This window comes from Canis lupus, chromosome 7, assembly GCF_048164855.1.
Source record: "Canis lupus baileyi chromosome 7, mCanLup2.hap1, whole genome shotgun sequence".
Taxonomy (NCBI): domain Eukaryota; kingdom Metazoa; phylum Chordata; class Mammalia; order Carnivora; family Canidae; genus Canis; species Canis lupus.
The window spans coordinates 5,866,240-5,893,367 of record NC_132844.1 but is presented as its reverse complement, the minus strand read 5'-3'; the positions used below and the strand labels follow the sequence as shown (position 1 = coordinate 5,893,367).

General features: G+C 40.8%; 1 protein-coding gene across 4 annotated transcripts in view; it reads left to right on the top strand.

Annotated features, from left to right (window-relative positions):
- Nucleotides 1-23,893, top strand: part of FIG4 (FIG4 phosphoinositide 5-phosphatase) — a 123,608-nt gene extending 99,715 nt beyond the window's left edge. For all 4 annotated transcript variants that reach the window (XM_072831789.1, XM_072831788.1, XM_072831790.1 and 1 more), the window contains one exon: nt 23,563-23,893. In XM_072831789.1, coding sequence (XP_072687890.1) covers nt 23,563-23,740 — 178 coding nt within the window. In that variant the 3' untranslated portion in view covers nt 23,741-23,893. The remainder of the gene's footprint in view (nt 1-23,562) is intronic.
- Nucleotides 23,894-27,128: the final 3,235 nt, after the last annotated feature.

Genomic DNA, 27,128 nt, shown 5'->3' with positions numbered 1-27,128 from the left:
GCATGCCTAGAATAGAACCATGACTTCTGATTTCCATTTGCCTGTTTTCAAATACATGAAGCTCTAAAAGTTTTGCTTTGTTTTTATATTTAACTTGCTCTTATAATCTTATGATTAAAAAAATCATGGCAGTTTGATCTCAGTTGAAAAGAATGAAAATTTTTCCATTTTTAAAAATATTTCCTCCCAAACCCATTTTCCATTAGCTTTTGAAAAACTCTCTAAGGTGGTTTACATCCATTAGTAAAGGGTCATGGTTTCTTTCTACTGTATGTGTGATATCACCAAAACACTAATTAAGCCCCAGAATATCTGGATAGAATGTATCCTATCCTTCTCCAGAAGTAAAAAGGGATTGGGACTATCTAGACTTTCTTAACCATTTTGTCTTACTCTGTATACTTGTGTTAGAAATTTGTTACTTAATGTTAAAATAAAGTCAACCACCACTGTACATCAAAGTAATATTTCTTTGAAAATAAAACTCTTTTAGGTGATTTCAAAAGATGAATAGCTAAATTGGTAGTTCCTTTATGATTTGGTTAGAAAACAGGAAAGTACATGGACTGCAGTTACTATGTTAGATACATTTCTTTTTAATAATAGAATAGAGCTAGGAAAAACATTCTGATAATCTCAGAAGAATCAGTAAATGTTTAACAGAAAAAGCAAAATTTAATTTAGGGTATCTTTTTGGGAACTCTAAATGAAATTGCTAGCATACCTCAGATGTATTATACGTTTGGTTCCAGACCACTTCAATAAAGCAATACTGCAATGAAGCAATTCAAATGAATTTTTTGTTTCCCAGTGCATATAAAAATTATGTTTAAACTACAGTGTAGTCTATTAAGTGTAAAATAGCATCATGTGTAAAAAAACAATGTGCAGACCTTAACTTAAAAATACTTTATTGTTAAAAAATGCTCACCTTTTAGCAAGTTATAATCTTTTTGCTGGTGTAGGGTTTTGTCTTGATTTTGGTGGCTGCTGACTTATCAGGTTATGGTTGCTGAAGGCTAGGGTGGCTCTGGCCATTTGCTTAAAATAAGACAACAATGAAGTCTTGCTGCATCGATGGACTCTTCCTCTCATGAACAATTTCTTGGTAGCATGAGATGCTGTTTGATAGCATTTTATCCACAATAGAACTTCTTTCTAAATTTGAGACAGTCCCCTCTAATCCTGTTGCTGCTTTATCAACTAACTATCAACTATATCATATTCTGAATCCTTTGTTGGCATTTCAACAGTCTTCGTGGCATCTTCATCAAGAGTAGATTGTTTCCATCTCAGGAAACCACTTCTTTGCTCATCCTTAAGAAGCAACTCCTCATGGACTAACATCTTCTCACAAGATTGCAGTAATTCAGTCCCATCTTCAGACGTCGCCTCTAATTCTACTTCTCTTGCTAATTGTACCACATCTGCAGTTACTCCCTCCACTAATCCTTGAGGTTTGGAATCAGCTTCTTGCAAACTTTTGTTAATGTCAGTATTGTGTTGTCACATCTCTATTGCAACCTAGCCTTTAAGAAACTTGTCAAGGGGCACCTGGCTGGCTCAGTCAGTTAACCATCTTTCTTGGGCCCAGGTCATGATCTCACAGTCCTGGGATCAAGCCCTGCCTCTGGTTCCTTGCTCAGCAGGGAGGCTGCCTCTCCCTCTCCCTCTGCCCTTCTTCTCCTCTATTATGCACTTGTAAACTGGTAGGAGAACTTTTCCTCTTGCTTCCATGGCCAGGATTGGGTCACATCCAGTCCTGAAATGTGTCAGTGCCAAGGGTTGTGGGCTGACTGTGATTGGCTTGAAATCATCAGTTTGGGGAAGCCAGATATGAGGAAATCATCTACAATGGCTTAGTTATTAAAAACAAAAAAGCCCCTTGTGCCCCATAAGTTAACTGGAAGTTCATTTGCACAGGTGCCCAGTAAGAGAGGCAGCGTGAATCTGTGGCAGGTGTTCTAAGCCTGAGAAACAGGAGCCCTGGGGTCTGGTCCTGCATCTGGTACTCTTGAGGTCTGAATCCCCTGTCACAGCCTCACCTGGTAAAGTAGAGCACTAGTCCCAAGACCGTCTGCTTCACTGGTTCTTTCCTTCACTCACTCACTCCTTCATTCAGTAGCATTTATAGAGTGCTTACTCTATTGTGGAAGTCACAGGGTACAGATACGCACTAGGCGGTTGCCTGTTAACCACAACCATCTGTTCTTCCTCCGGCACTACATACACAATGAGAGCCCAAAGAGGAGTCAGATCCAAACTGGTTTTTCACTCGCAGAATAAACTGTTTAATGCCCTTGGCAAGGAGCCCTTGCCACAAAGCTCATTAGCAAAGAGTGACATCACGAGAGTTCTCTGTCATCTTATTAAAATGTAAAATTTATCCAGAAATGAGAATATAGAGCCATAATGATATGCTGATAAAGACAGGTCTTTGTCTCGGAGAAGATGCTCCTGGGCCTGGCCGGCTGTGACGGCTGCGGTTCACTCAGTCTCAGGGAGGCTGTGAGGCAGAGGAGCAGGTGTTAAGAGAACAGAAGGACGGTCATGAGAAATGAGACTGAGCTCTCTGAATACTCAAGGGCACTCTTACATTTTATTTCTCAGGTAAAACATCAGAAAGCTTTTACTGCTTTAAACCAAGTTGCTAAAATTTTACAGGCCTTCCTCGGACACGGTGTTGGTTCATTTTTCATGTCACATGAAGTGTTGAGATAGCTGTGAGTATTTATCTGGGAGAAGAGAATTAGGAGTCATGTGCTCACTCCCTCAAGGAATATATGAGCCACTATCAGGTGAAGCAGAGCTTTTTTAAGCTGCTTTAGGGACTAATAGGAGTGAAACATGGAGGAAGATCTAGGGTCACTGAAGAGAAAGATCTTTCCAACACGTAGAGCTCTCAGCAATGACATGTAAACATTCCATTATGAAAAATCGTGAGTTCTCCCTTTCCTGAGAGTGCTCAGGCAGGGGCTGGATAACCACCTGGCCTGCCAGCCATGCTGTGAAGAGGTGCTTCATTTGATCTAAGTGGGGACAGAGTGACTTGGAAGGAAGGTCATCTCTCAGATTCTATCATTATTATCATAGCGATAAGACCTCTGATGTATTGAGATCATTAGCAGTTTGAAACAGCGGGTGATTCATTTACTCATCAAATATTTATTAAGCACCTACTATGTGTTAGGCACTGTTCTAGACACTAGAGGTACGGTAAAGAACAAGACTGACGAGATGCTCGGGGCACTTATGATCGAGGACAAGCAGATGAGCACTGAACGAATAAACAGGTAAATAACACGTTTCCTATTAGGATATGTGCTCTGAAGAACACAAGCCAACATGATGGGAGAGAAGGATTGGGGCAGTAAGGGTGGGAATCTGTTTTAGGTTAGGTTTTGAGGGAAAGTCTCTTTGAGGAGTTAACATGTGTGCTGGGACTGGAGTGCAGAGGAGGCTGGGAATGCCAAGATGACTGGAGAGGAATGATTGAAACAGAGAGGGCATACGTGGAAGAGCAGGGTAGGGACAAGCTTGGCGGGTCTGAGAAGCAGGTAGAAGGCTGAGTGAGAGGCCGAGAGGGATGCATATGGGATGGAGTGGGCTTGGGAGGGGCCACATCTCACAGGACCCCCATGAAGGCTTAGTGGCACTCTGCCCAGTGGGAAGCCACTGCAGGGTTTTGGGTAGATTGGCATGCTCCAGTTCACATCGGTAACAGATGACTGTGCATGCTTTCTGGAGGATGAATTGTAGGGGGCGAGGATGCAAGCTAAAGAGGAAAAAAAGGAAACTGAAGAGAAATATGGTCTTATAGAAACCAAGGGAAGAAAATGTCTCAAGAAGGAGGGAGTGGGCAGCAGTGTTGAAGACAGAAAAATCAGCAGGAAAGTTGATGGCCTTGATGAGCAAGTGTTTATGGGTGGTAGCTTTGCAAACCCATTTAGAATGAGTTTAAGGAAAAAAATAGGGGGCGAGTAAGAGGACATGGAATAGAAGCCATTCTTTCAAAAAACGCGAAGGAGTGGAAAGAAATAGGAACCTATCTGAAGGGGACTATGAAATCAAGGGATTGTTTCTAAGATCGAGTTATTCTTAGCAGCTTCTCTGTGTGCTGATGGAAGGGGGTGTACAGGGAGGCAGATGCTAGCGATGCTAGACAAAGAGTGGGTAAGTGCAGGAGAGAGATCCATGAAAGGGCACTGTAAGTTGTTTTGTATTTTTATTGAAATGTATAATTTCATTATCTTCGATAGTGATTAGTTCATTGGGGTGCTCTTGTATGAAGATGAGCCCTTTGGAATTACCAATATTCATACATTTTTGACCTACAAAAATTACCATCATGTAAATTCTACCTGTAGAAGAATTAGGATTTTCTCCCTTAGACACTTAAATTTCTGTCATAGGTCTTTATATACATTTCTCTCTCTTTTTTTTTAAGATTTTATTTATTTATTCATGAGAGATACAGAGAGAGAGGCAGAGACACAGGCAGGGGGAGAAGCGGGCTCCCTATGAGGAGCCTGAGGTGGGACTCGATGCCAGATTCTGGGATCACACCCTGAGCCGAAGGCAGACGCTCAACTGCTGAGCCACTCAGGCGTCCCTATATTCATTTCTAATATGGAAACAGTCTCAATCTTACATAAAAGTTGCAATTACAGAAGAACATGCTCCCCTCCCCAAACCATTTGAGAGTAAGTTTCAGGCCTGATGTTCTGTCTCTCTAGCATTTGAGTGGGTATACACTAGAACACTCTCCAACAAAACCACAATTTACAATCTAGTAAAATCAGGAAATGAACATCAATACATTGCTACCAGCTAATCCCCTGAGCCCATTCCAGTTTTTGCCAGTTGTCCCAATAATGTCCTTAAACACAAAAGGATCTGATTTCACATTTCACATCGTGTTTAGTTGTCATGTCGCTTCAGTCTGTCTCACCCTGGAGTTCCTCATTCTTCCTTGATTTTCATGACCTCGACACTTTGACAGATACTGGCCAGTTATTTTGTACAGTGGCCAAGGATTTGGGTTTGTTGTGATTATTTTCAGGTTATAGACCTTCACAGCACAGTAGCCAACCTTCAGATTGGCCCCACCTCCTGTTATCTACCTACCCCCCCTTATGCAGTCTCTTCCCTTGTGGTACCAGAGCTGGTCTTTGTGACCCAGAGCATATAGCAGAAGTGATTAAGTTATGAAGTGATCTTTTGGATCACTTGCTCTGTGGGAAGCAAGCTTCCATGTCACAAGCAGCCCTAGTGGATAGGCCTACATGGCAGCTGAAGCATCTGGCCAACAGCGAGTGAGAAACAGGCCTGCCAGCAATGTTGAGTGAACTTGGAAGTGGATTCTCCAGCCCTGGTTAAACCTTGAGTTGCCTGTCACCCTGGCGATTTGACTTCAACCACAATCACCTAACCCCTGGAAACTAGGACGTAGTAAATGTTGGCTTAGGGTACAAAATGAATACACGCAGGAATATCACAGAAGCGATGGTGTATTCTTTCCATTGCATCCTATCACAAGGCGCACAATTTCAATTTGTCCCATTACTAATGATCTTTATTTCCATCTTTTGGTTGAAAGTGGTGTCCTTCTGAGCTCTTCCCCTATGAAGTTGCTCTTTTTTCTTTTAATCGATGAATACTTTGTGGGAGATACTTTCAAACTACATAAATATCCTGTTCTTTATGCAGCTTACAACTTTTTCAGTTATTTCTCTCAGTATGAGGTCTTGACTTCTTATTTTATTCAATGGGATATAATCCGTTACTGCCGTTATTTATTTTGATGGTCAAATTATCCCAAGTTTCACCTGAGCCCCTTCAACCTGGTTCCTGTGTTCTTTGGACATGTCCTCATCATTCTCTGAACACTTCCCTTGATTTCTGGCACACGATGTTCTAAGCTCATCATGTTCTTTGCCTGGCCCCAGCCCTGAAATCAGTCATTTCTCCAAGGATCCCTGGTTCTTTTTAGTGGAAAATGGTATAAAAGCCAAGGTCTGGGCACTAAGTTTATCTGTTGCTGTTGGGGTGTTGCTGCGCCCAGGTGCACTCGAAAGACATGAACACATTTGCATATGTATCTGTGTAAACATGTATAGACATATGTATAAATACAAATGTGCACTAATATATGTATATACAAATATATGCTACATATGCTTTATGTAGTATATAATACAAGTGTATATAATTTATAAGTATAGTAAATTTAAATATACATATATTTAAATCTGTAAGTTCATACTGATACCTCTAATTGTAGGATATCCAGGGTTTCTATCCTTCTCCCTTTCCATATTAGAGACTTCTTTCTTCAACTGAAAACTTGGTTCCAGTTACCCTTATTATGCTTATTTATTTGATTAATCCCCCTGATATAATCAGTCTGCCATCACCATTGAATCTACTGCTTTCCCCATATAGACACCCTCCATTCAGGCTCTGACTTCCATTGCAGAGGCACCCACCCTCATGAATGACCTCCTCATCGCCTTGGACCCCAGGCCACCTCTCCCTCTGATACCCACACCTGCCTCTCCCTGCTCAGGCCCTGACATACCACCTCAGGCTGCCCCTACACATGGATACCCTCCTCACCCACTCAGACCTTAACTCCCTTCAATCTGTACTCTATAGGGACGCCCTCCATACCCTGCTTGACCTCCGATTTCCCACTTCAAGCCTTCCTTCCCAGTGTGGATGCCTTCTTAACTCCACTTGGGCTCAGATACCCACAGGCTGTCACAGGCTTGCCTCTCCTTGGCTCTGCCTCATCTAATGGCTCTTGGGCTGACTTGTTCAGGGGAAGGAGGCAAGAGCAGGGACTTATGATTTTATAAAGGATGTCATCCTGAAAGGGCCATTCTGTCCCTCCACAGCTGAAGGACATTGAATTTCTTCTATTTGGTGGGTTCCAAATCTCTGATAACACTGCAGTATCTTGGGAACTTGTTGGAGCACAAATCCCAAAGCAAGCAAAGGACATCAGTAAAAACAGAACAGCCAAAATGTCCCTAGAAAATGATTAAATAGATTATAGGGAAGCATTCACTTTTCATTTTGGACTTTTGGTTACTCTTTAAATTTTCCATATATACTTTTATTTATAATAATAATAATACTAACAGACTATGGGCCATGCTTTATAATTTTCTATATTAAATACATAATTAGCATTATTATTTTTTTAAAGAAAATACAGAATACAAAATGCAGAATTTAAGACCCTGTTGGTAGAGATTGTAATTCAGTACATCTGGGCTAAGGCCTGGGAACTGTGTTTTATAAAAGCCTCCATTTCAATATAATGATCAGCCAGGTTAGGGAGCCCCTGCTCCATAGGAGTTCCCTCAGTGGCTGTCCACATATCCACCAGGCAGCAGCCCCAACATTCCATCACAGATGAATGTTGACAGAAATGAAGCCATGGGAGTCTTTCTGAAAACTCAGGTCTGTTAGGTTTTGATTTGAAGGCTCATGATCCATCTGATACCTCCTTCCAAAGGACCATTTTCTGTGATTCTCCTTGTTAGTAAAGTAAAGGAGAACTCTGAAAAGATGCAGGCTAGCGCTCTTCAAAACTATCAAGGTCATCTAAGACCAAGAAAATCAGCTGTCACCCCCAAGAAGAGCCTAAGATGACATGATGAGTGAATGTAATGGTTCTTGAATGGACACGTATGGACTTTAGCTAATAATAATGTGCCCGTATCAGTTCATTAATTGCAACAGATGTCCCAGACTAATGGAAGGTGTTCATAACAGGGGAACCTCGGTGCAGCTATGTGGGAGCTCTCTGTACTCTGCACGATGATTCTATAAGTGCTAAGAGGTTCTAAAATAAAAAGTTTATTGGAAAAACAATGTGGGATACCATGGATATAATGATGTGATATGGCAAAGTCAGTGGTAGCATTTTGTAAACCGAAAAGGTAGAAATTTCTGAGCGGGCATGAAGAATATAAGTTGGGGATTTTCCCCTCTGTGAGGGAAAAAAGACACATGACCATTACTGTAACCCCTTGGTGTGAGTTTTCAGGAGTGGCAGGCACACTGCCGCTGCTGTGCCAGGAAGTTTGAGGACAGAAGGCACAGATTGCTTCCAGAGGTCACTGTGTAATGTCTGATGGATGACCAGCTACCCGAGGGAGAGTCTGGGCCTACATCAGGCAGGGAGAGGTTGACTCTGGGAGGTGCAGTTACATTCTTTGCCCTTTGAGAACAGCTGTTACATGTTTGATGTGCCACCTGTCGTTTGTTGGCAGGACAGCCCCAGTGCCATACAGGGTAACCAGCCCCTGTTGCCTGTGGCTGAAAGCCGAGCATGCTGTCATCACACAACAGCTGAAATGTTCAAGTCACAGCCTGCAAAACAATGGAGCCAAATATCGCTGGCTGCTCCTCTGGTGTTTGCAATAAAACATAGCTGAAAGAGAGGAAAAACTGCCATTTCTTTTTATACTAAGATAGGTCGCGTGCCCTACACATGAGAGGGAAACCATACAGTTTATAAAACGCTAAATTGGAAGCATTTTACATATTTTAGATTGGAAAATCATCTCGCTTCATTTCTCTAAACCCAAAAGTTCTTTTAAAACACAAACGACATTTTTGTTTTGCAGTTCTCAGAATGTACAGTGTCTCTCTGCTGTACGTGGACAAATAAAGATATCAATGGGTATGGCCAACATGTAAAAAGTACCACCATTGCCACTCATAAATGTGCTTGTGTTGGACTGCCCCTTCAGACATACTCATGCCCGGCTGCTGGAAGTATCCCCGTCCCGCTTGGCCCATCTAGGAACAGGGGTCACCTGGGAAAACTGGCTGCCTGCCCTTTGATAAAGCAACAGAGAGCCAGAGCTGTATGTGTTCTGTTCATTGGCAGGATATGTTGGTCAGAGCTCAGTTGCAGAAAACATAACCCATTTTAGATAGATTAAACAGAAAATGATGTATGATAGGATTTTAAGTGACTTTCAGAATCAACTGGAGGGCTAAAGAAGAAGAAAACTCTAGACCAGGCTTTTAGGAACAACTCACAAAACCATATGGCAAACCACAGAGCGGCTTCTGCATTTGCCTTGCTCAGGAAACTATCACAAGTAGCTGCTGGGTGCAGAAGCTGCCCCCTCAACTCTAATCAGGAAGCCACCACTGCTGTGACCAACCCAAGAACGTGTTGCTGCAGTCGGCAGAACTGATAGCCATTAGCTTGCTTCTTTCCATATAACTCAGTTCTAAACCAAAGCCTCCTCTGAGTACATGTGGTGAGTAGAACCTAAATCACATTTTGAACCCGAATTGCAAGGGAGTCTTGGGTTTTTTCCCCATGTTTCAGCTCCTGCACACTGGAAGGAGTTCAGGTAGATATTGGGGAAGCTAAACGCTGCTATCTGGGTTCTGCGCAGCCGTCTTTATCAGGTCCAGATGAGACTTCTTGTAGTCTACTGACCCATAAACGAAAAGACTACCTGTCTGCTCCCAATATACAGTGGTTGCAAAGGAAAATAAAACTCTCAGAAAGGGAGAGAATAGGAAACATATGACTGCCATTTGCACTAGCAGTCCTCACTCCCATTAGGCAAGAAAGGTGAAGGCACCCAGCCCGGAGAGTGGAATAAGCAACCTGGGCAGCCCTCTGGAAGGACTGCCTTGTCCACTAAGCCCCGTGACCCAAATCTAACTAGTATACCAGCCATTTCCCATCCACTGCAATAAAAGAGTAGCTGATAGGCAGTTTTTAAATTTTCCTAACTCTGCTTGGACTGCTGCTACTACATAGGCACTGCCGAGTTAGCCAGATGCAGATGAACCACAAGATTACGGGCTCCCCAAGGTCTCTGCGTCACTGAATAGCTGCTGCATCTGCACAGCTGCAGGATACAGCTGTCCTGGAGGAAAGCAAGTCCTGACAGAGTAGAAATGGGAATCAAGCTGGAGAAGACTTTCCCTCAGAGCAGCCCTGCCTGGATGAGCAGAGGTGTTGTGGCAACATCTACCTCGGTAGCAAGGACAGTATAGCCATGCAGGCAGTAATGTATCACATTTAGGAATCAGCTTTGGAAATGGATGAAAAATATTCTTTTAAAAATAGCTATTCCTGGGGACACCTAGGTGGCTCATTTGGTTAAGCATCCAATTCTTGATTTTGGCTCAGGTCATGATCTCAGGGTCATGGGATCGAGCCCTGCATCAGACTCTGCTACCCTGGGTGTGGAGTCTGCTTAAGATTCTCTCTCCCTTTGCCCTTACCCCCTCTAAAATAAGAGCCATGCCTACTTGGTTCTGGGAGAAAGACAACAACACAACATAGTTTAAAACTCTGAATCCTCACGTAAAACAGAACAACTAGGTAGCAAAACCAAGCACCCATCGGCATTTACCTCAAAACGAGGTAGTAAGGTATCCCCACAGATCCCAAAATATAAGCAGGTGGTAGAGGTAAACCACCAACAGCCACCAGACCTGCATTCCATCAGTGTTTGTACAAGAGGAAGAAGCAGAGAAGGAACAACAGGGTATCTGATGCATCTGAATAGCTAACAGGAGTGAACTAGAATCACTACAGGCCAGTTTGAGCACAGCAGCTGAAATTGGTGGGGGTGGGGTGTTACCCAATTCAGTATAGCTGAGTGCAGGGTTTCTGGGTGGATTCTGGAAGGAGGTGGGGCAGTCGAGGCCACATAAACTTTTGAAACCAAACAACCAAAGCTCCCTTCCAGCTCAGGGGACCCCTCTGACTCCCTATGGAGTCCAAATTGAGCAAGACAATGACAGTGGACATGAAAAAAGAGAAAAGGAGAAAAAGGGGAGAGGTTCAGGACATCTCAGAAAGTGGCATGCCATGGTTTTGAATGCTTCACAAAAACAACCAAAGAAGGAGTTATGTCAATCCACCAAACTTTCTTGAACTACACCTTCTAAAGGCTCAGGAAAACTAATTTCGCATCACAAGTGTCAGAAAACTATCAAGATCCAATCCCATATAAAGTTATGAAAAGAACAGAAGAACACAGAGCAGGAATGTTTCCCTGCAGACCATGAAAGCATGCCAGGAAGGTGTCAGTAAAGGAGATCAAAACTGAATGATTCTATTTCAACATGTGCTTAAAATACAAAACTTAAAATTTCAAAAAGAAATGAAGAAGAACAAAGATTTAAGAGAAAGTGTCAAATACTGGCAGTAGGTCAAGAAGATTTAATATGGATAATAGGAGTCTCGAAGAAGAAAAATAAAGCAAGGGAACAACAACAAAAAAATAGTAGGGGTGCCTGGGTGGCTTAGTAGGCTAAGGCATCCAACTCTTGATTTCGGCTCAGGTCATGATCTCAGGGTCATGAGATCAAGCCCCATGTCAGGCTCCACACTCAGTGGGGAGTCTGCTTGAGATTCTCTCTCCTTCTTCCACTGCCCCTCTGAACCTCTCTCTCTCTCTTCCTCTCAAATAAGTAAATAAATCTTTTTTAAAAAAAGAGAACAAAAAAAATACTAAAAACTGTAATGCCATAAAAACTTTGTGAAATAAATAACTACCTAAAACTCTATATTGAGAGAGCACACCACATACAAGAGAATAGTAATGTTACAGTATAGTAAGTAAATGACTTTAAAGAAAAAAAAAAGATCCTTTAGATATCCAAACAGAAGGGAAGACTTCTAAGGGAAAAAAATTAGATGATCCTCAGACTTTTTACGTGCAACTCTTTATATCAAAAAAAAAAAAAATAGAGTACTATATTTAGGATTCTCAAGGAAAAAAAAAAACGCGAGCTGAGGATATTACTTCCAAATCTTTTAAGTATAAAAGCAGAGACAAACTTACCAACAAGTAAGAACTTGGCATATTGTTCCCATGAGCCCTTCTTATGGAAGGTACTAGAGAATGAGCTTTAGGCAATTAAAATGACTCGAGAGCCAGTGACCTAAAGACCAATGTGAATTAGAAATGTATAGAATCAAAATGCGGGTTAAAAGAGAGAGAGCATAGTATGTGATGGCTATATGCTCAAGCAATGTGGCTGTAGTACAACTCTGAAAAGATGAGGAGGTGCTTTGGGGAGCCATGAAGATAGAGAGTTTTCAAGAATCTTATTAGTGGCAATAGTATTGTTATTCCGGTGCTGATGTATGTTCAACAGGGGATAAATCAAATCAGTAATTATGGGCTATTCTAATTCTGTCATCCTCTTTGTCCTTGATATGCAGGACTCTCTTCAGCATGGCATAAACACACACATAAATGTGTATGTACATACATGTGCACACATGCAATGGCCCAGTAACAAGGAGAATCCCTAGTACCCACATTGTGGTCTTGAAAATACCAGTTCCCCACTAAAAGGAACCAGAGCTCCGGGAGATGTCATTGATTCCCGGTCAGTGTCAGGAAATGGACAAAGAACCTGGGACATCTTGTCAATCCAGATAGCAAGAAAGCTATTAAAATTGCTGGGATCATATCAAGAGGACACAGGAGTGAACTCGAAAAGGCTCCCACTGAACAAAGATAGGACAGTTTGAACTTCAATAATAGTAATAATTGCAGTGGAATGGGACTCATCAAATACGTTTACATCCATAAGTTTATAATGTTTTTTAAAATTCCTGATCACTATGACAGATTATAGGGAATCATTTCATTTTACAGAAAACTGGAAAATAAAGTGGAAAAATCAAGCATGTAAGACTTTGAATCGTATGAATTGTACCACTGGATAACCAAGTAAGAGGTGAGGGAAAGCATCTAAAAAAAAAAAAAACAAACAAACAAAAAACAGTGTTACAACTAATTAATGAAAAAGAAATAATTAGCATTGGCAATCCCCAGTGTTACCAGATGCAGGCATTGAGCTTTATTGGCTGTTAACATCAAAAGAGATAAACAACTTAGACAGTATGACCCTCCTGATGAAACAACACACCACCACCTATAGTCTTGCCGAAGCAATTGAAGCAAATTCTCACCAAGCTTCTGGAAGCAATTGCTGACTTGCAGAAATATAAAGGACAGAGGAACATTTTGAATTGCATCATAAATATGTGGTCAGCAAATCCAGGCTGAGAATAACTACAACCTGGGTTCTTCAACCGATGAATTGTATGTAAGGAAAAGAAGGGAGAGAGAATCTATAGATTAAAAGGCATGTGGGGGCACCTGGGTGGCTCAGTCGGTTAAGCATCTGGCTCCATCTTGGGTCATGACCCTGGGCTCCTGGGATCAGTGCATCTGGCTCTCTGCTTGATGGGGAGTCCGCTTCTCCCTCCCCCTCTGCCTCTCCACTGGCTTGTGTGCGCTCTTGTGCTCTTTCTCTCTCTCTCTCTCTTTCTTGCTTGCTGTCACTCAGTCTCTGTCTCAAGTAAATAAAATCTTTAAAAAATAATTTAAAAAATAAAAAAGGCATGTCACACTCTTGAAAATGGGCAAGATTAAACTAAAGCCTAGGGATGCACATTTGAATGAAAAAATCATTTTTCAAAGTGCAAAGAAGTGAATCCTGTAGGATAATGGCTACTATGGTTATGATGGGAATGGGGCACATGAAAGGGGCTTGCTTAGCTGCCAGAATTCCTATTTCTTGACCTGGGTGGTGTTCACCTTTAAATATTTCTATGTGTCCATTTTGTGTGGTTTCCTGTAACTATGTTTTATTTTACAATAAAAATGAAATACGTTGATAATTCTGAAACACAGTAGTTTTTCCATGGTAAATATTGGGTAAACATTGTTAATATTTTATATTTAATTGACATATACATATGGCAGTGATTTAATGTAACCAAAAACTTTTCCCTGACAAACCTATAACAGCCTCTAGGGCCCTTATGTGTAATACACTGATTTTTTTACATATGACAATATAAAAAGTCACATTTTAAGAGCAAGATGTTCCAACTGTATCTAAGAAATAGTAAATGTTACAATATGTTGTCTAGATTTATTGGTTCCATTACTCCAAACACTCATCAACTGTACTTTTGGTTCAGTATCTGCACATTGTAAATGTCCATAAAACGAACATGATAAAAATGAGTTCACATAGAGTCATTTAAAGTACATCATTTTGTGGGGAAGGTTGAAATATATAGATTGCATCTTTCCACAGCATTATGTCTAAACAGCATATGTGTATATAATGTATGTAAGCATAAATATATATTGTATTTGAGTGTATACAAGGATAAATAAGTATCATATATAAATATTTTATGTGTGTATCCTGTCCGTGTGTAAACATATGCAATTTTTTCATCTAGTAGATCTGATGAAAAATGACAAATGAGTCTTCAAAAGATACAGTTTAGCAGCCTTAGACATTACAAATGCATAAATCTTTTGAGATATATTAAGGTCATTGTGTTCTATAAATAATTGTTCTGTGTTGTTGTTGCTTAGGCTTAGGCATAAAATCTTCCACTGTTGTGAGACTGCAGTGCTTCTCTGGTTGGCCTGTCATTGACATGGCTCCCTGACAGGTTGAAGGCAGATGAGTGTTTGAGAAAACACACAATAAGGATTTTGCTGTCTTCATGCTCTCTCCATTACCAAAATGCCACCTACTTCTGTCCTATCAAAATCTTAAAAGACCTAGTCTACCCTGTGGAGTCAAGGTTGCTTATTGCTGAGCCTCTGAAGGGCCTCCCATACAGACAGCAGCCTGTGTCTCTGGTCTGTGAAGTGATACATTCTATGTTCCACCATCACAGATTATATTCTTCACCTTCTTCTCATCACCACTTTTTGCTTCCTCTGTGGTGGGTCATTTAAAGACTGGCATTACTGTCATCTTCCCTTTAATGAATTTTAACTTGCCTATGAGATTTCCAATCTCCTTTTCAGTGTCTCTGCTGGAGGACAGTACAATCATCTTGTTACAACAGCAGCTATTAAAAGTATTTGGACATGTTTGTATATAAAAAAATCAGATTTGTCCATTATTCTGTGACATGGCATTAGCTTTCAGTGGCATAATAAGGCTGAAATAATTAGACTTTGTTAGGGATCATATATTCTATTCGTAGCATTTTCTTTAAAGATTTATTTATTTATTTTATTGGAGTTTAATTTGCCAACATATAGCATAACACCCAGTGCTCATCCCACCAAGTGCCCACCTCAGTGCCCGTCACCCAATCACCACCCCCCTCCCACCTCCCTTTCCACCACCACTTGTTCGTTTCCCAGAGTTAGGAGTCTCTCATGTTCTGTCTCCCTCTCTGATATTTCCCACTCATTTTCTCTCTTTTCCCCTTTATTCCCTTCCACTATTTTTTATATTCCCCAAATGAATGAGACCAGATAATGTTTGTCCTTCTCCGATTGACTTACTTGAGTACTTACTTACTCAACATCATATCCTCTAGTTCCATCCACGTCGAAGCAAATGGTGGGTATTTGTCATTTCTAATGGCTGAGGAATATTCCATTGTATACATAGACCACAGCTTCTTTATCCATTCATCCTTCAATGGACACCGAGGCTCCTTCCACAGTGTGGCTATTGTGGACATTGCTGCTATAAACATCGGGGTGCAGGTGTCCCGGCGTTTCACTGCATCTGCATCTTTGGGATAAATCCCCAGTAGTGCAATTGCTGGGTCGTAGGGCAGGTCTAATTTTAACTTTTTGAGAAACCTCCACACAGTTTTCCAGAGTGGCTGCACCAGTGCACATTCCCACCAACAGTGCAGGACAGTTCCCCCTTTCTCTGCATCCTCTCCAACATTTGTGGTTTCCTGCCTTGTTAATTTTCCCCATTCTCACTGGTGTGAGGTGGGATCTCACTGTGGTTTTGATTTGTATTTCCCTGATGGCAAGTGACGCGGAGCATTTCCTCATGTGCTTGTTGGCCATGTCTGTGTCTTCCTCTGTGATTTTCTGTTCATGTCTTTTGCCCATTTCATGATTGGATTGTTTGTTTCTTTGCTGTTGAGTTTAATAAGTTCTTTATAGATCTTGGGTACTAGTCCTTTATCTGATAGGACATTTGCAAATATCTTCTCCCATTCTGTAGGTTGTCTTTGAGTTTCGTTGACTGTTTCTTTTGCTGTGCAGAAGCTTCTTATCTTGATGAAGTCCCAATAATTCATTTTTGCTTTTGTTTCTCTTGCCTTCATGGATGTATCTCATAAGAAGTTACTGTGGCCAAGTTCAAAAAAGGGTGTTGCCTGCGTTCTCCTCTAGGATTTTACACACGCTCTCTCTCAAATAAATAAATCTTTAAAAGGTTTATTTATTTGAGAGAGAGCATGTGTACACGTGCAAAAGCAGGGGGAGGGGCAGAGGGTGAGGGGGAGAAGCAGACTCCCCACTGAGCAGAGGGCCCAAGGGAGGGCTCGATCTCCTGAGCCCGAGATCACAACCTGAGCTGAAATCAAGAGTCAGAGGCTTCACTGACTGAGCCACCCATGGGTCCCATAGATTCATAGCATTTTGTGTGTTAATATAGACTTACTGTCTTTTAGTAGGAATAAAAAAGTAAATTAATTTCTTTACCTTGATAATGTTTAGAATGTCATCAACAGGTAATAACATGGTTTAATTTCCCAACACATGGGTAAGGACTTTGCCCCTCAAGTCTGTCACCTTCACTCTATGATATCACATGTATATACCTGAAGACATGTGAAAGCACCCTAAGAGGGGCAAGGCAGCAAATAACAAGTGCTGACCCATACGGCCAGTGTTGAAATAGGCATGACAGGTTTATAAAAGGGAATAGAGGCAGTGCCTGCTTTCTCGGATCCCAAAATAGAGGGCTATGTTTTGCCTTTTGTTTTATTAGAGGTGATTTGAAGGTTGACACATGCCATTTATTAACTTTGTTAATCTGCCTGAGTCGCTGTTTTCTCACCTCTAGAGAATAAGGACTCACCCCTTCTGCCTAACCATTGTTTTTTGACCAATGTTGATGGCTTTACCCTGCTAGAAGGCACTCCAGCCTGCCCTCAGTTACCTTGTCCACATATGGATTATCTGAAGAAAGGAATTTAGGAGCAAGGCCTCTAGTGGGAAAGCCTAACCTCCTCGTCATCTCAAGTAATCCAATCACAATGAATTCAGGTTCTGAATTTAGAAAACCAAGGTAAAATTTTAATCTTTAACCAGATGTCATTAATTCATTCTTTTTTTAATAATAAATTTATTTTTTATTGGTGTTCAATTTGCCAACATACAGAATAACACCCAGTGCTCATCCCGTCAAGTGCCCCCCCTCAGTGCCCGTTACCCATTTACCCCCACCCCCCGCCCTCCTCCCCTTCCACCACCCCTAGTTCGTTTCCCAGAGTTAGGAGTCAATGAATAACTTTTGAGCACTTACCATATGCCAGGGGCTCCTCTGGACATTGGAGATAAAGAGGTGATCAAAATGGAGTTCGTATTCCTAGTAAGTATATAAATATTCCTAGTAAATATATAAATAAAAGATCAGAGAATAAGAAATGGTATACAGAGATTTATTAGGGTAATGGGCTTAGAGAGACATTAAAGTACACAGAATTTATGAGGAAAGAATAATAGGAAAGAGGTTCTAAGTCTTTCCAATAGATCTTTCTGTGATGATAGAAATAATCTGTATCTACACTGTGTCAAACAGTGGCCATTAGCTATATGTGGCTAGCAGACACTTGAAATGTGTGACCAGTGCTACTGAGAAGCTAATTTTAAATTTTATTTAATTTTAACTAAATTTAAGTAGACACATGTGGCTAATGGTTACCATATTGGATGGGTATAGTAAAGAGCTACATTTTTGTTTTTGTTTGTTTTGTATATTTTTTATTGGAGTTCAATTTGCCAACATACAGTATAAACCCAGTGCTCATCCTGTCATGTGCTCCCCTCAGTGCCCATCACCCAGTCACCCCGTCCCCCGCCCACCTCCCCTTGCACTACCCCTTGTTCATTACCCAGAGTTAGGCATCTAAGAGCTACATTTTGGATTTAGGTGTCTATACTTATGCACAGAGTGTAAGTAATACACAACATTCTCTTGAGTTTTTAACATGATAAAGCAGACACATTCTCGCCACACCATCTTGGTAAATAGATTCATGACTGGGAGTACCTTATTGGAAAGATACCAGCAACCTAATAAGGCAACTAAAGAGAAGCAATGGATCGTCCAAAAAAAAAAGTAAGATTGGCATCCACACACTGAGGGCTGAAGGCTCTGAGCAGTAGTAAAGGCTAGAGAGAGAGAAATGTATTTCATGGCAATGTGTACCATAGACTCCTCTGCTGGTTAGGTAAGGGCCATTATTTTCTAATTGTAAAACCTGCAGAAAGACAGATAGACTAATAATCAAGGGCTGGTGCTTTTAAGGCATTTGCTGAGGTTTCACTCCACCGAGACCAGAAGCATCCGATCAATTTTGAACCTGGCCTCATTACAGTTTTCTCTCAAAAATCAGAGGAAATGATGAAAGAAATGACCTGATGATCAGTTACGACCAACAAAGAGTTATTTGGTGATGTGAAAGAAACATAAACTTGGAATTTGTGATGGCAACAGAAGGGGATAGATATTCTGTGACCAGAACCATTACTAAATTTTCTGGAAATGCCAAATGGGATTTGATATATGCCAAAATGCTAATCATAGGAAAGCTATAACCTTTTAACATATGCAAAAGTATCATCACCTGGATAGTATTATTGAAATTATACAAATATTGTCCCATTTTTCTATCGCCAGCCACAAATTACCATGACATAACTGAATTCAGAAGACATTTCAATCTGACCAATTAAATATCTTCCTGTCAGAGCAGCATGTTTATTGAGTATTCTGTATGTGTTAGGAAAAAAGGCCTCAATAGGAATTTAACTTTAAAGGAGATTCAGACATTAGTTCTACATCCAAGTGTAAGATACGGTTATTGTCAGACATGGTCATATAATATAACCAAGTGAGGAATACCACATTTAAGAAAAGGCATAAAAAGGCACAAGTAAGTATCTTCTTTTTCTTTTTCTTTTTTTTTTTTTAGTATTTTCTTTAAGAACATGTGGTGCATCTTATGAATTTCTGCCTGAAGTGTTTCTCTTCTGTGAATGGGAATTGCAGTTAAGGCCAAGTGTCATCGATCTTTGGTGTTTGAGTGTACCAAAGAGGTATGGGTTAAGCAGCCCATAAATGAACTGGCAAATATATTATTTTAAATAAGACTGTTACATTCCTTGAGGGGAAATACAGAGCTCTTCTTTGAAGATGGAATGAGGTTCTGTAGATAAAAAGAAATGAGCCTGCACATTTGTAATTATAATATTTTATCTCCAGAAATACTACTGGCATTTGAATTAGGGGCAGTAGGTCTTATCCCTTTACGGGGCTCCGAGGACAAGTTGAAAACAAAATTCCCTCTGTTTATGGCCAAGAGAGAAAAGTGGAACCATCTTTTCCACCATGAAAGTGCAGTAATAAGCTAGCTCTCTCCACCAGAATGAATAAAAGAAAGTAGTTTCACAGTTTCCACATCATTTAGTGTTTAAGTACTGGTCTTTTAATCTAGAAACAGATGCCATCTAAGCTAATAAAAAGACTATTCCATGTAGTTTCGAAAGCCTTATTGAGTTATCCATCTCTCTCCAATACCCTCAGAGACAAGGTGCTGACCAGCGGCCCCTTGTGAGGGTTTTGGATGTTTTTGTGTTTCTTTCCCACCTTGGAAATGGTGTGTAAGCCAATGGGGAAAATCAAATGTGTCTCCTCATTAGGAAATGTGTGGTGCATCTAATATCACTGCTTATATATTTACAATTAAACATCAAATTATCATTGTTGATGGAAGGTTAGTGGTGGTATATCATTTGAAAAAAGGTTTCTGGTTTAAACATGTACAGTGCTACTGACTGACCACAAATAAATCTTATTTAGCATTTTGGATACATTTTAGCCTCCTTAGACCAAAGAGTCTCAAACTTAGCAAGTGTTAGAATCACCAGGAAGCCTTATTAAACATCTTTGCTGGGTCCCACCCTCAGAGTTTCTGATTCAGTAGGTCTGGAGTAGGGCCTGAGAATTTAGATTTCTGACAAGTTCCCAGGTGATGCTAACACGCCTGGCCTGGGGACCACACTTGGAGAACCCCTGCCTTACGACCATGGGGAGCTCATTGAAACTGGCTTCTTGATGTCTGAGTAAAATGAAGAAACAAGAGTTTCTCTGAATCTGCCTCTTCCTCCTCATTTTTCTGATTATGCCAAAAATATTGAGTATATCTTAAGCTTCTTTCCAGCCCAAACCCAGTAAGAGCCATTTTAATATCAATTTTGTTGATTAATACAGGCTTTGAATCTAGAAGAATAAAAAGGACAAAGAGGATAGTTGATGCATTTTCTGACTCCCTACATTGTTTTGAAACCATAGTGAGGTGGTGCTGGAGCCCAAAACCCACCCGCCACTCAATCTGATGCCATTTCAGGCTGATATTTCAGACTTGGTGAAATGTCAGACATCCACATGGCAGTGAAGCAGTTAACGAAGAAGTAGGGTGAGGACTCCTGATTGATTTACTGGTAAGCAAGCAAAGGCACTGGGCAGAAATGGCTGGTCTATGGCCCCATTCATGGTTGTCCCAGCCCTACATCCACAGGCATTTTAAGTTGGCTTTAAATATCTCATCTGTGGGCAGCCCTGGTGGTTCAGCAGTTTAGCACCAACTTCAGCCCAGGGCGTGATCCTGGAGACCCGGGATCGAGTCCCACATCAGGCTCCCTGCATGGAGCCTGCTTCTCCCTCTGCCTGTGTCTGTGTCTCTACCTCTGTGTGTGTGTCTCTCATGAATAAATAAATAAAATCTTTTTTAAAAAAATCTCATCTGTGAAATGGAGGGTATAATCCCAGTGCTTCCTGTGCCCTGGTGCTATTACATTCCTCAGTCTGCCCACCTGTATATTCAGCCGAGGCCTCTGCAGAAGGACAAAACAATGACTTGGTCACTTGGCATTTCCCCTTAAGCCTCATTACGGTTTAGTACCCAAGATAGCCTCTTCCTGCATCTCTTGGGTGTCTGGTGTGATTTCTGCCAGAGAGGTCTTCATTGATGCACAGAGGGTTCTGGGCAAAGGTCTGGCTTCCAAGACAGGATAGAAACCATTGGTCCCATTTTAAAATTGACTTTAAATATCTCATCTGTGAAATGGAGCATATAATCCCAGTGCTTCCTGCCTCCAGGGCAAGTGTGAAGATTAAGTAAGATACTATATGAAAAAGGGATTTGAGAAGGGGAAGATTCTAGACAGGTATAGGTGATGTGGTTCAGGAGTAGTTGCTCTGGCTGGTACTTTGAGGAGAATCTCTAAAAACCCTAATGGAGTCTTCATTTTAAAGGTTCAGATTAAAAAGGTTTGACCCTAAATATTATCAACCATGAAAGAATTCTAACATTTCAGTGTGAATTATGTAAATGGCTGGAGAGTTGCATGTTTTTATGAGGGAAAATTGAGAAGAGTTCATGTATTCATCATCCTAGTTGTTCACCATCACAGCGTGTTCTCCACAGACATCAGAATAACTGTAACTTGTGTGTTTCGAAGAAAGCACTGCAGCCAGGCTGGAGGACAGATGGAGATTCAGACATCTCAGGATTCTTTCACCTTGGTCTTTTTTTTTTTTTTTTAACTTTGAGTAAATCATTTTCCTTTTTTTTTTTTTTTATTTACTTAGATAAGGTTACATTCTAAGATTGTGTGAAATAATTTAAGTGCTTCAAAAAAAATGGGGGTATTTCACAAACTATATACCAAATTTGAATTGAACTGTATGATCCTGAGATGAAAACAGTTGAGGTTGGCTTCCAGGAAGAATATTCCACCTCCAGCTATATTTTATTTTGATGTAATGTAATGCATCTCCAGCCATGGCAGGATGTGCTAGTGTTCCAGGTAAAGACAAAGCACAGTGAGCTACCTTGACTGTTTTCTGGGTAAGAAAGATCCACATTTGATTGCAACGCATCCTCTGAGGATTGGGGTGTTACTGTACGACTCCTGTCTTCTACTGTGTGTCTCCACTTCCTGATGTGTCTTGAAATGCTGACATTCCAGGTTCAGACTTACTGGGACTCAGGCCCAATTCTGCTCCTGACAGCAAGGTATCCCCCCCTGCCCCCAGCATCAGGGGTCCCAGCTAAGCAAACAACCACATATTCAGGATGCCTTCCTGATGCCTCTGATATGATGAGTAAGGCTAGATTCCAGCCCAGCAGAATAGAGTCTTCAGATCTTCTCCCTCTGTGTTATCTTGCCATAAGATGTATCCCCCACCTCACAGGGCCAGCCGTGGGTCAAGTGGTAGAGTGTGGAGTCCCTCACAACATTTTAGCTTTCTGTCCTCCCCATCAGTGGCACTTTCTTGACCTTCCATCCACACTCTACACACATGCTCATTCTGCATCACACCTGACTTGGCTGACTGACTCATCCCTTGAAGGCCAGCTCTCAGCTAAGGATGTAGGTGCTCAGTGTTCATTGAGTAAAGGTTGTGTCAGACACCAAACTGCATTTTGATGAGGCTTTTCTGGAGACAACACCTTCTCCAGTGGGTGAAGGAAATTTCAAGCCTTAAGTTAGCCTGGATGGTGGGATATGGAGGGATATTTTTGAATAAAGAGATTCTTGGGTGCTTTTCAATACCTCAGAAAGGAAGGAACCTGCCTATTACAGATCCACAATCTCTTATCAAAAGCCTGAGGCCAGATGTGTTTTAGAATTCACAATTTTGGGGGTGTTAGCATAACAGGATGGTACATCCCCAGTGTGATGTGAGGACTTGTCTGATAACTGAACACATTAATATTCACACAAAATGGAATGGGTATTGTTGGTTCAGGTTAGGATATGCCACTGAATGAATTTCAATTGGGTCAGGTTTTACCATCAAAGTGACATTTGGTCTTAAAGCTTTTGGGATTTCAGAATTGCAGATAAGGAATTATGCACCTGTAATTATTAATAATAATTCATGTTTACTGAGCACTTACAGTGTGCCCAGCATTATGCTAAGTGAGCCCTTTACATGTATAAACTCGTTTGCTCTTCTTATCAATGTGAGGAAGGAATTAGTATCTCTTACTTCACTGATTCCTACTAAATCTTCCTTTAAAAACTATAGATAATTGTTAGAACAAATAAATGAATTCCATAAATACACCAAAAAAAAACACATTGAGTTCCTATGATGTGTCAAGGAGCAAAAAATATACAGCCCCCACCTAAAGTTACTCCAGTCATGCGAGGGAGGCAGATGGGTGCCCAGACATGGGTGTCCCCAGGGCTGCTAGAACAGAGAATGGGTGCCCACCTAGCCTGTGCTTCACAGAAGACTTCCCAGGCAGGTGCTGGTCCAGCTCCATCCTCTGGGTGGGAGAGGAAGCCAGCTTAGAGAATGCGGGGTGGGGGTGGGGGGCCTACAACCCGTTATTAAGTCCACATGGTCAAGGTCAGTAGCTCCTGAATGCTTTGAGACCATAGCTGCCTGTGAGTCTTTCACTTTATTTTCTTTCATGTAGCCTTTGTCTTCTCTTCCCTTTTACAGAACACCTATCTCAGCTTTCTCACAAGACAATATCTACGAAGTTCAGCCTCCAAGAGTAGATAGAAAATCTACAGAAATCTTCCAAGCCCACATCCAGGCCAGTCAAGGTATCATGCAGCCCCTTGGAAAAGAAGACCTCTCCATGTACCGAGAATACATCAGGAACCGCTACCTCTGACGAGAAAGCAGGTCCACCCATGAAATTGCTTACGTTGTCGTCTGTTTTGTCTCATCTTAAAAAGTTAATTTCCTAGGAGTCCTTTACATCTGAGAGTTATTCCTTTTTGTAACTAGTGAACTATAAATTATAGGAAATAAAGAAATGATTGAATATTTTTGCTCTCCTTGTCTTTGCTTTAGTTTAGAAACATTTGTTTAGAAATGCAGTCAACAGGGGCGCCTGGGCGGCTCAGTTACTTAAGCATTCAGCTCTTGATTTTGGCTCAGGTCATGATCTCAGGTTGTGAGATTGAGCCTCACGTTGGGCTCCATGCTCAGTGTGGAATCTGCTTAAGATTCTCTCTCCCTTCTCCTTCTGCCCCCTCCCCCGCTTGCAAATTGTCTCTTCTCTTTTTAAAATAAATAAATAAATAAAATCTTTTTAAAAATGCAGCCAATATAGTATCACACCATAATTAGGAAATTAACAAGTATTTATGGAGTGTCTGCTGTGTGCCCAGGCACTATCTGTGGTAGAGTCTAGGAGTAGCACAGTAAGCAAAACGCCAAAAAACTCCTCTCTTGTGCAAAATGAAGAATTTTTCTTCAAAGTATTTTTCTTTATTGTTAACATATTTTTTTAAATGAATTCTGATTTTATGTTAACTTTGGGGTTTGATTAAAAAATGTATTACACTGAAAACTCTTGTTCTTAGGAAATAAATGCTGAAATATTTATGGATAAAGGGACAAGATGTCAATAAAGTGCTGCTCCCCAATGGTTCAGTAAAAAAAGAACAAATGGGGCAAAATATTAATAATTAGTAAATCTGGGAAAGAATAAATGGGGATTTTTTTGAACAATTCTTATAAATATAAAATTCTATCAAAAGAAAGCATTAAAAATGTGTTATCCTGTATAACTTTTGTGGTGTACAGTTGTGTTACCTGATTAGACAGTTGGTGTCCAGTCAGGGTTGACTCATCACCTACACATGGTTTGCTCTCTGTGGAGTCAAACATAACGTGGACAACTTTCTGCATTGTCTGACAGTTTGACATAAGTGATATGATCTCATTATGCCTATGCTTATATATAATATATATATAATATATATAAAATGCCTCTGTTCTCCCTCCTCATAAATAGAGTAGAAAACCAAGCTGTCTAATGGGAGAAGGAAAACTATCAGCCTAAATGACCTTTAAGGTATCTCCAACCTGGGACACCTGGGTGGCTCAGTGGTTGAGCGTCTGCCTTCGGCTCAGGGTGTGATCTCAGAATCCAGGGTCAAGTCCCACATCGGGCTCCCCACAGGGAGCCTGCTTCTCCCTCTGCCTGTGTCTGTGCTTCTCTCTCTCTGTGTCTCTCATGAATAAATAAATAAATCTTTAAAAAACAAACAAACAAACAAAAAGGTATCTCTAACCCCGAGATGCTGGAATTCTGTGGAAAGTTCAACAATGCAGGTAAAAAGCCCCTAATTAGTAGATATGTTTTTATTGCTGTCATCATAAAACCTGGTTTAGAGAATGACAGCAGGCAAGAGAAAATTTGTGTTGGCATGGTTTGGTTATGTCCCTCGGTAGCTTGCTACTGCATGTGCAGTTTCTCCCGAGTCTTCCCAAATCAAGAAATTATCTCACATTGCCAGGGAAGTGTCAAGTTATAGACCAAACACTGATCTTCATTTTTAAAATTTATTTTTAAACATGGCTTTTTGGAGGTCTGTCTCCTTGTGACGAGAATAAAACCTTTGTGAAGATCTAGAATCTAGGACTTCTCTCAGATCCTTCTTTGGCTGGGAAGTAAGGCCCACAGTGCCTCCTCTGTTGGTGTGTTGTGAAGTTTGGAGGGAATGTATGTGAAACAGGTAGCCAGGATTCCTGGCACATACATGATGCTCAGAAAATAGATAGTTGTGTGGTGCAGTGATGGTGGTTGGTGATGGTGGGGCAGACAATGTTCTCAAAATAAGGCCACTGTTTAATTAAACATGATTAACATGGTTTTTAACATAACAAATTAACATTATTTCCACATAAAATGATATCTGAACCATTAATTTTCCCATTAATTCAGATCACTTCCACTTTAGCTGTACAAGGAAGGCCTTACAAATTGATACCAAACTAGATATAACATTTAATCTCTAGAAAGAAGTTAATGACCTCAAGCAGCATGTAAATGAAGTGAATGTATATATGAAAACACTGAAAGGCTAACATGTAAAAGGAAGTACAGAGGCTGCTCTAATTTTTATTTTTTATTTTTTTTAATTTATTTTTTATTGGTGTTCAATTTACCAACATACAGAATAACCCCCAGTGCCCGTCACCCATGCTCTAATTTTTAGACCCAAAGAGAAGAAACATGTACTTAGTTTAGAGCATGAGCTATGACCCTTGTCACTTACAAGTGATCTCTAAGCCTCAATTTTTCTCACTTAATATAAAGGGTGGTTGAAAGAAGCAAGAGAATACCTATAAAGCATTGGACTTGGTGTTTATCACGTAGCAAATATTTGGCAAATGTTAGCTTGATAAGATCACCGATAGTGTGTAGTCGCCACCACTTGCTCACCTGGTGCCTGAGCAACTCAGAGCAAGACCAGGTCTCCACTCTCACCATGCCATTGTCACTGCAAAGGGAGAAGAGAAGCCTTCCTACTTCGGCGTGGCATTTTCAATTTTAACTTTTTTTAATTTTTTTTGAGATTTTATGTATGTATGTATTTATGTATGTATTTATTCATTTGAGAGAGAGAGCACAAGCAGGAGCAGTGACAGAGGGAGGGAGAAGCAGGCTCCCCGCAGAGCAGGGAGCCAGCTGCAGGGCTCAATCCCAGGACCCAGGATCATGACCTGAGCCGAAGGCAGACACCTAACTGACGCAGCCATCCAGGCGCCCCCTTAATTCTTTAGATCAACCAATATGAGTGAACCTTGAAACACGGTAGATCATAAATTGAAATATCAGCAAACAATGATGACATTCTGTGAAATAAAATTTTATTGACCATGTTATCACACCTAAGAGCGAAGTAAAAATGTTCACATGTTCACATCAAAATTCAGTGTGAACCTACTAGGACTGTGTGTGTGTGACGGTGGGGGACATGCTTTCTTAAAGCCACTTGGTGGAAATCTAAACACGACAACAGAGGAAGCTACATCTTGTTTCGGGAAACGGAGAGATGCTGTGGTCCTGGTTGAGCTTTTCCAACTTATGCGCTGCTACCAATGATGTTGAGAAGGCTGGAAGCTTCTACTGCACAAATGATCAGACATTAAAAAAAAAAAAAAAAAATCAGTCTGTGGTCATGAGGCAAAAATCCATATGACTGTGACCTGTCCTCAGAAGAGTTTAATTTTAGATGTTGTGGATCCAAATTGAAATTGTTTTA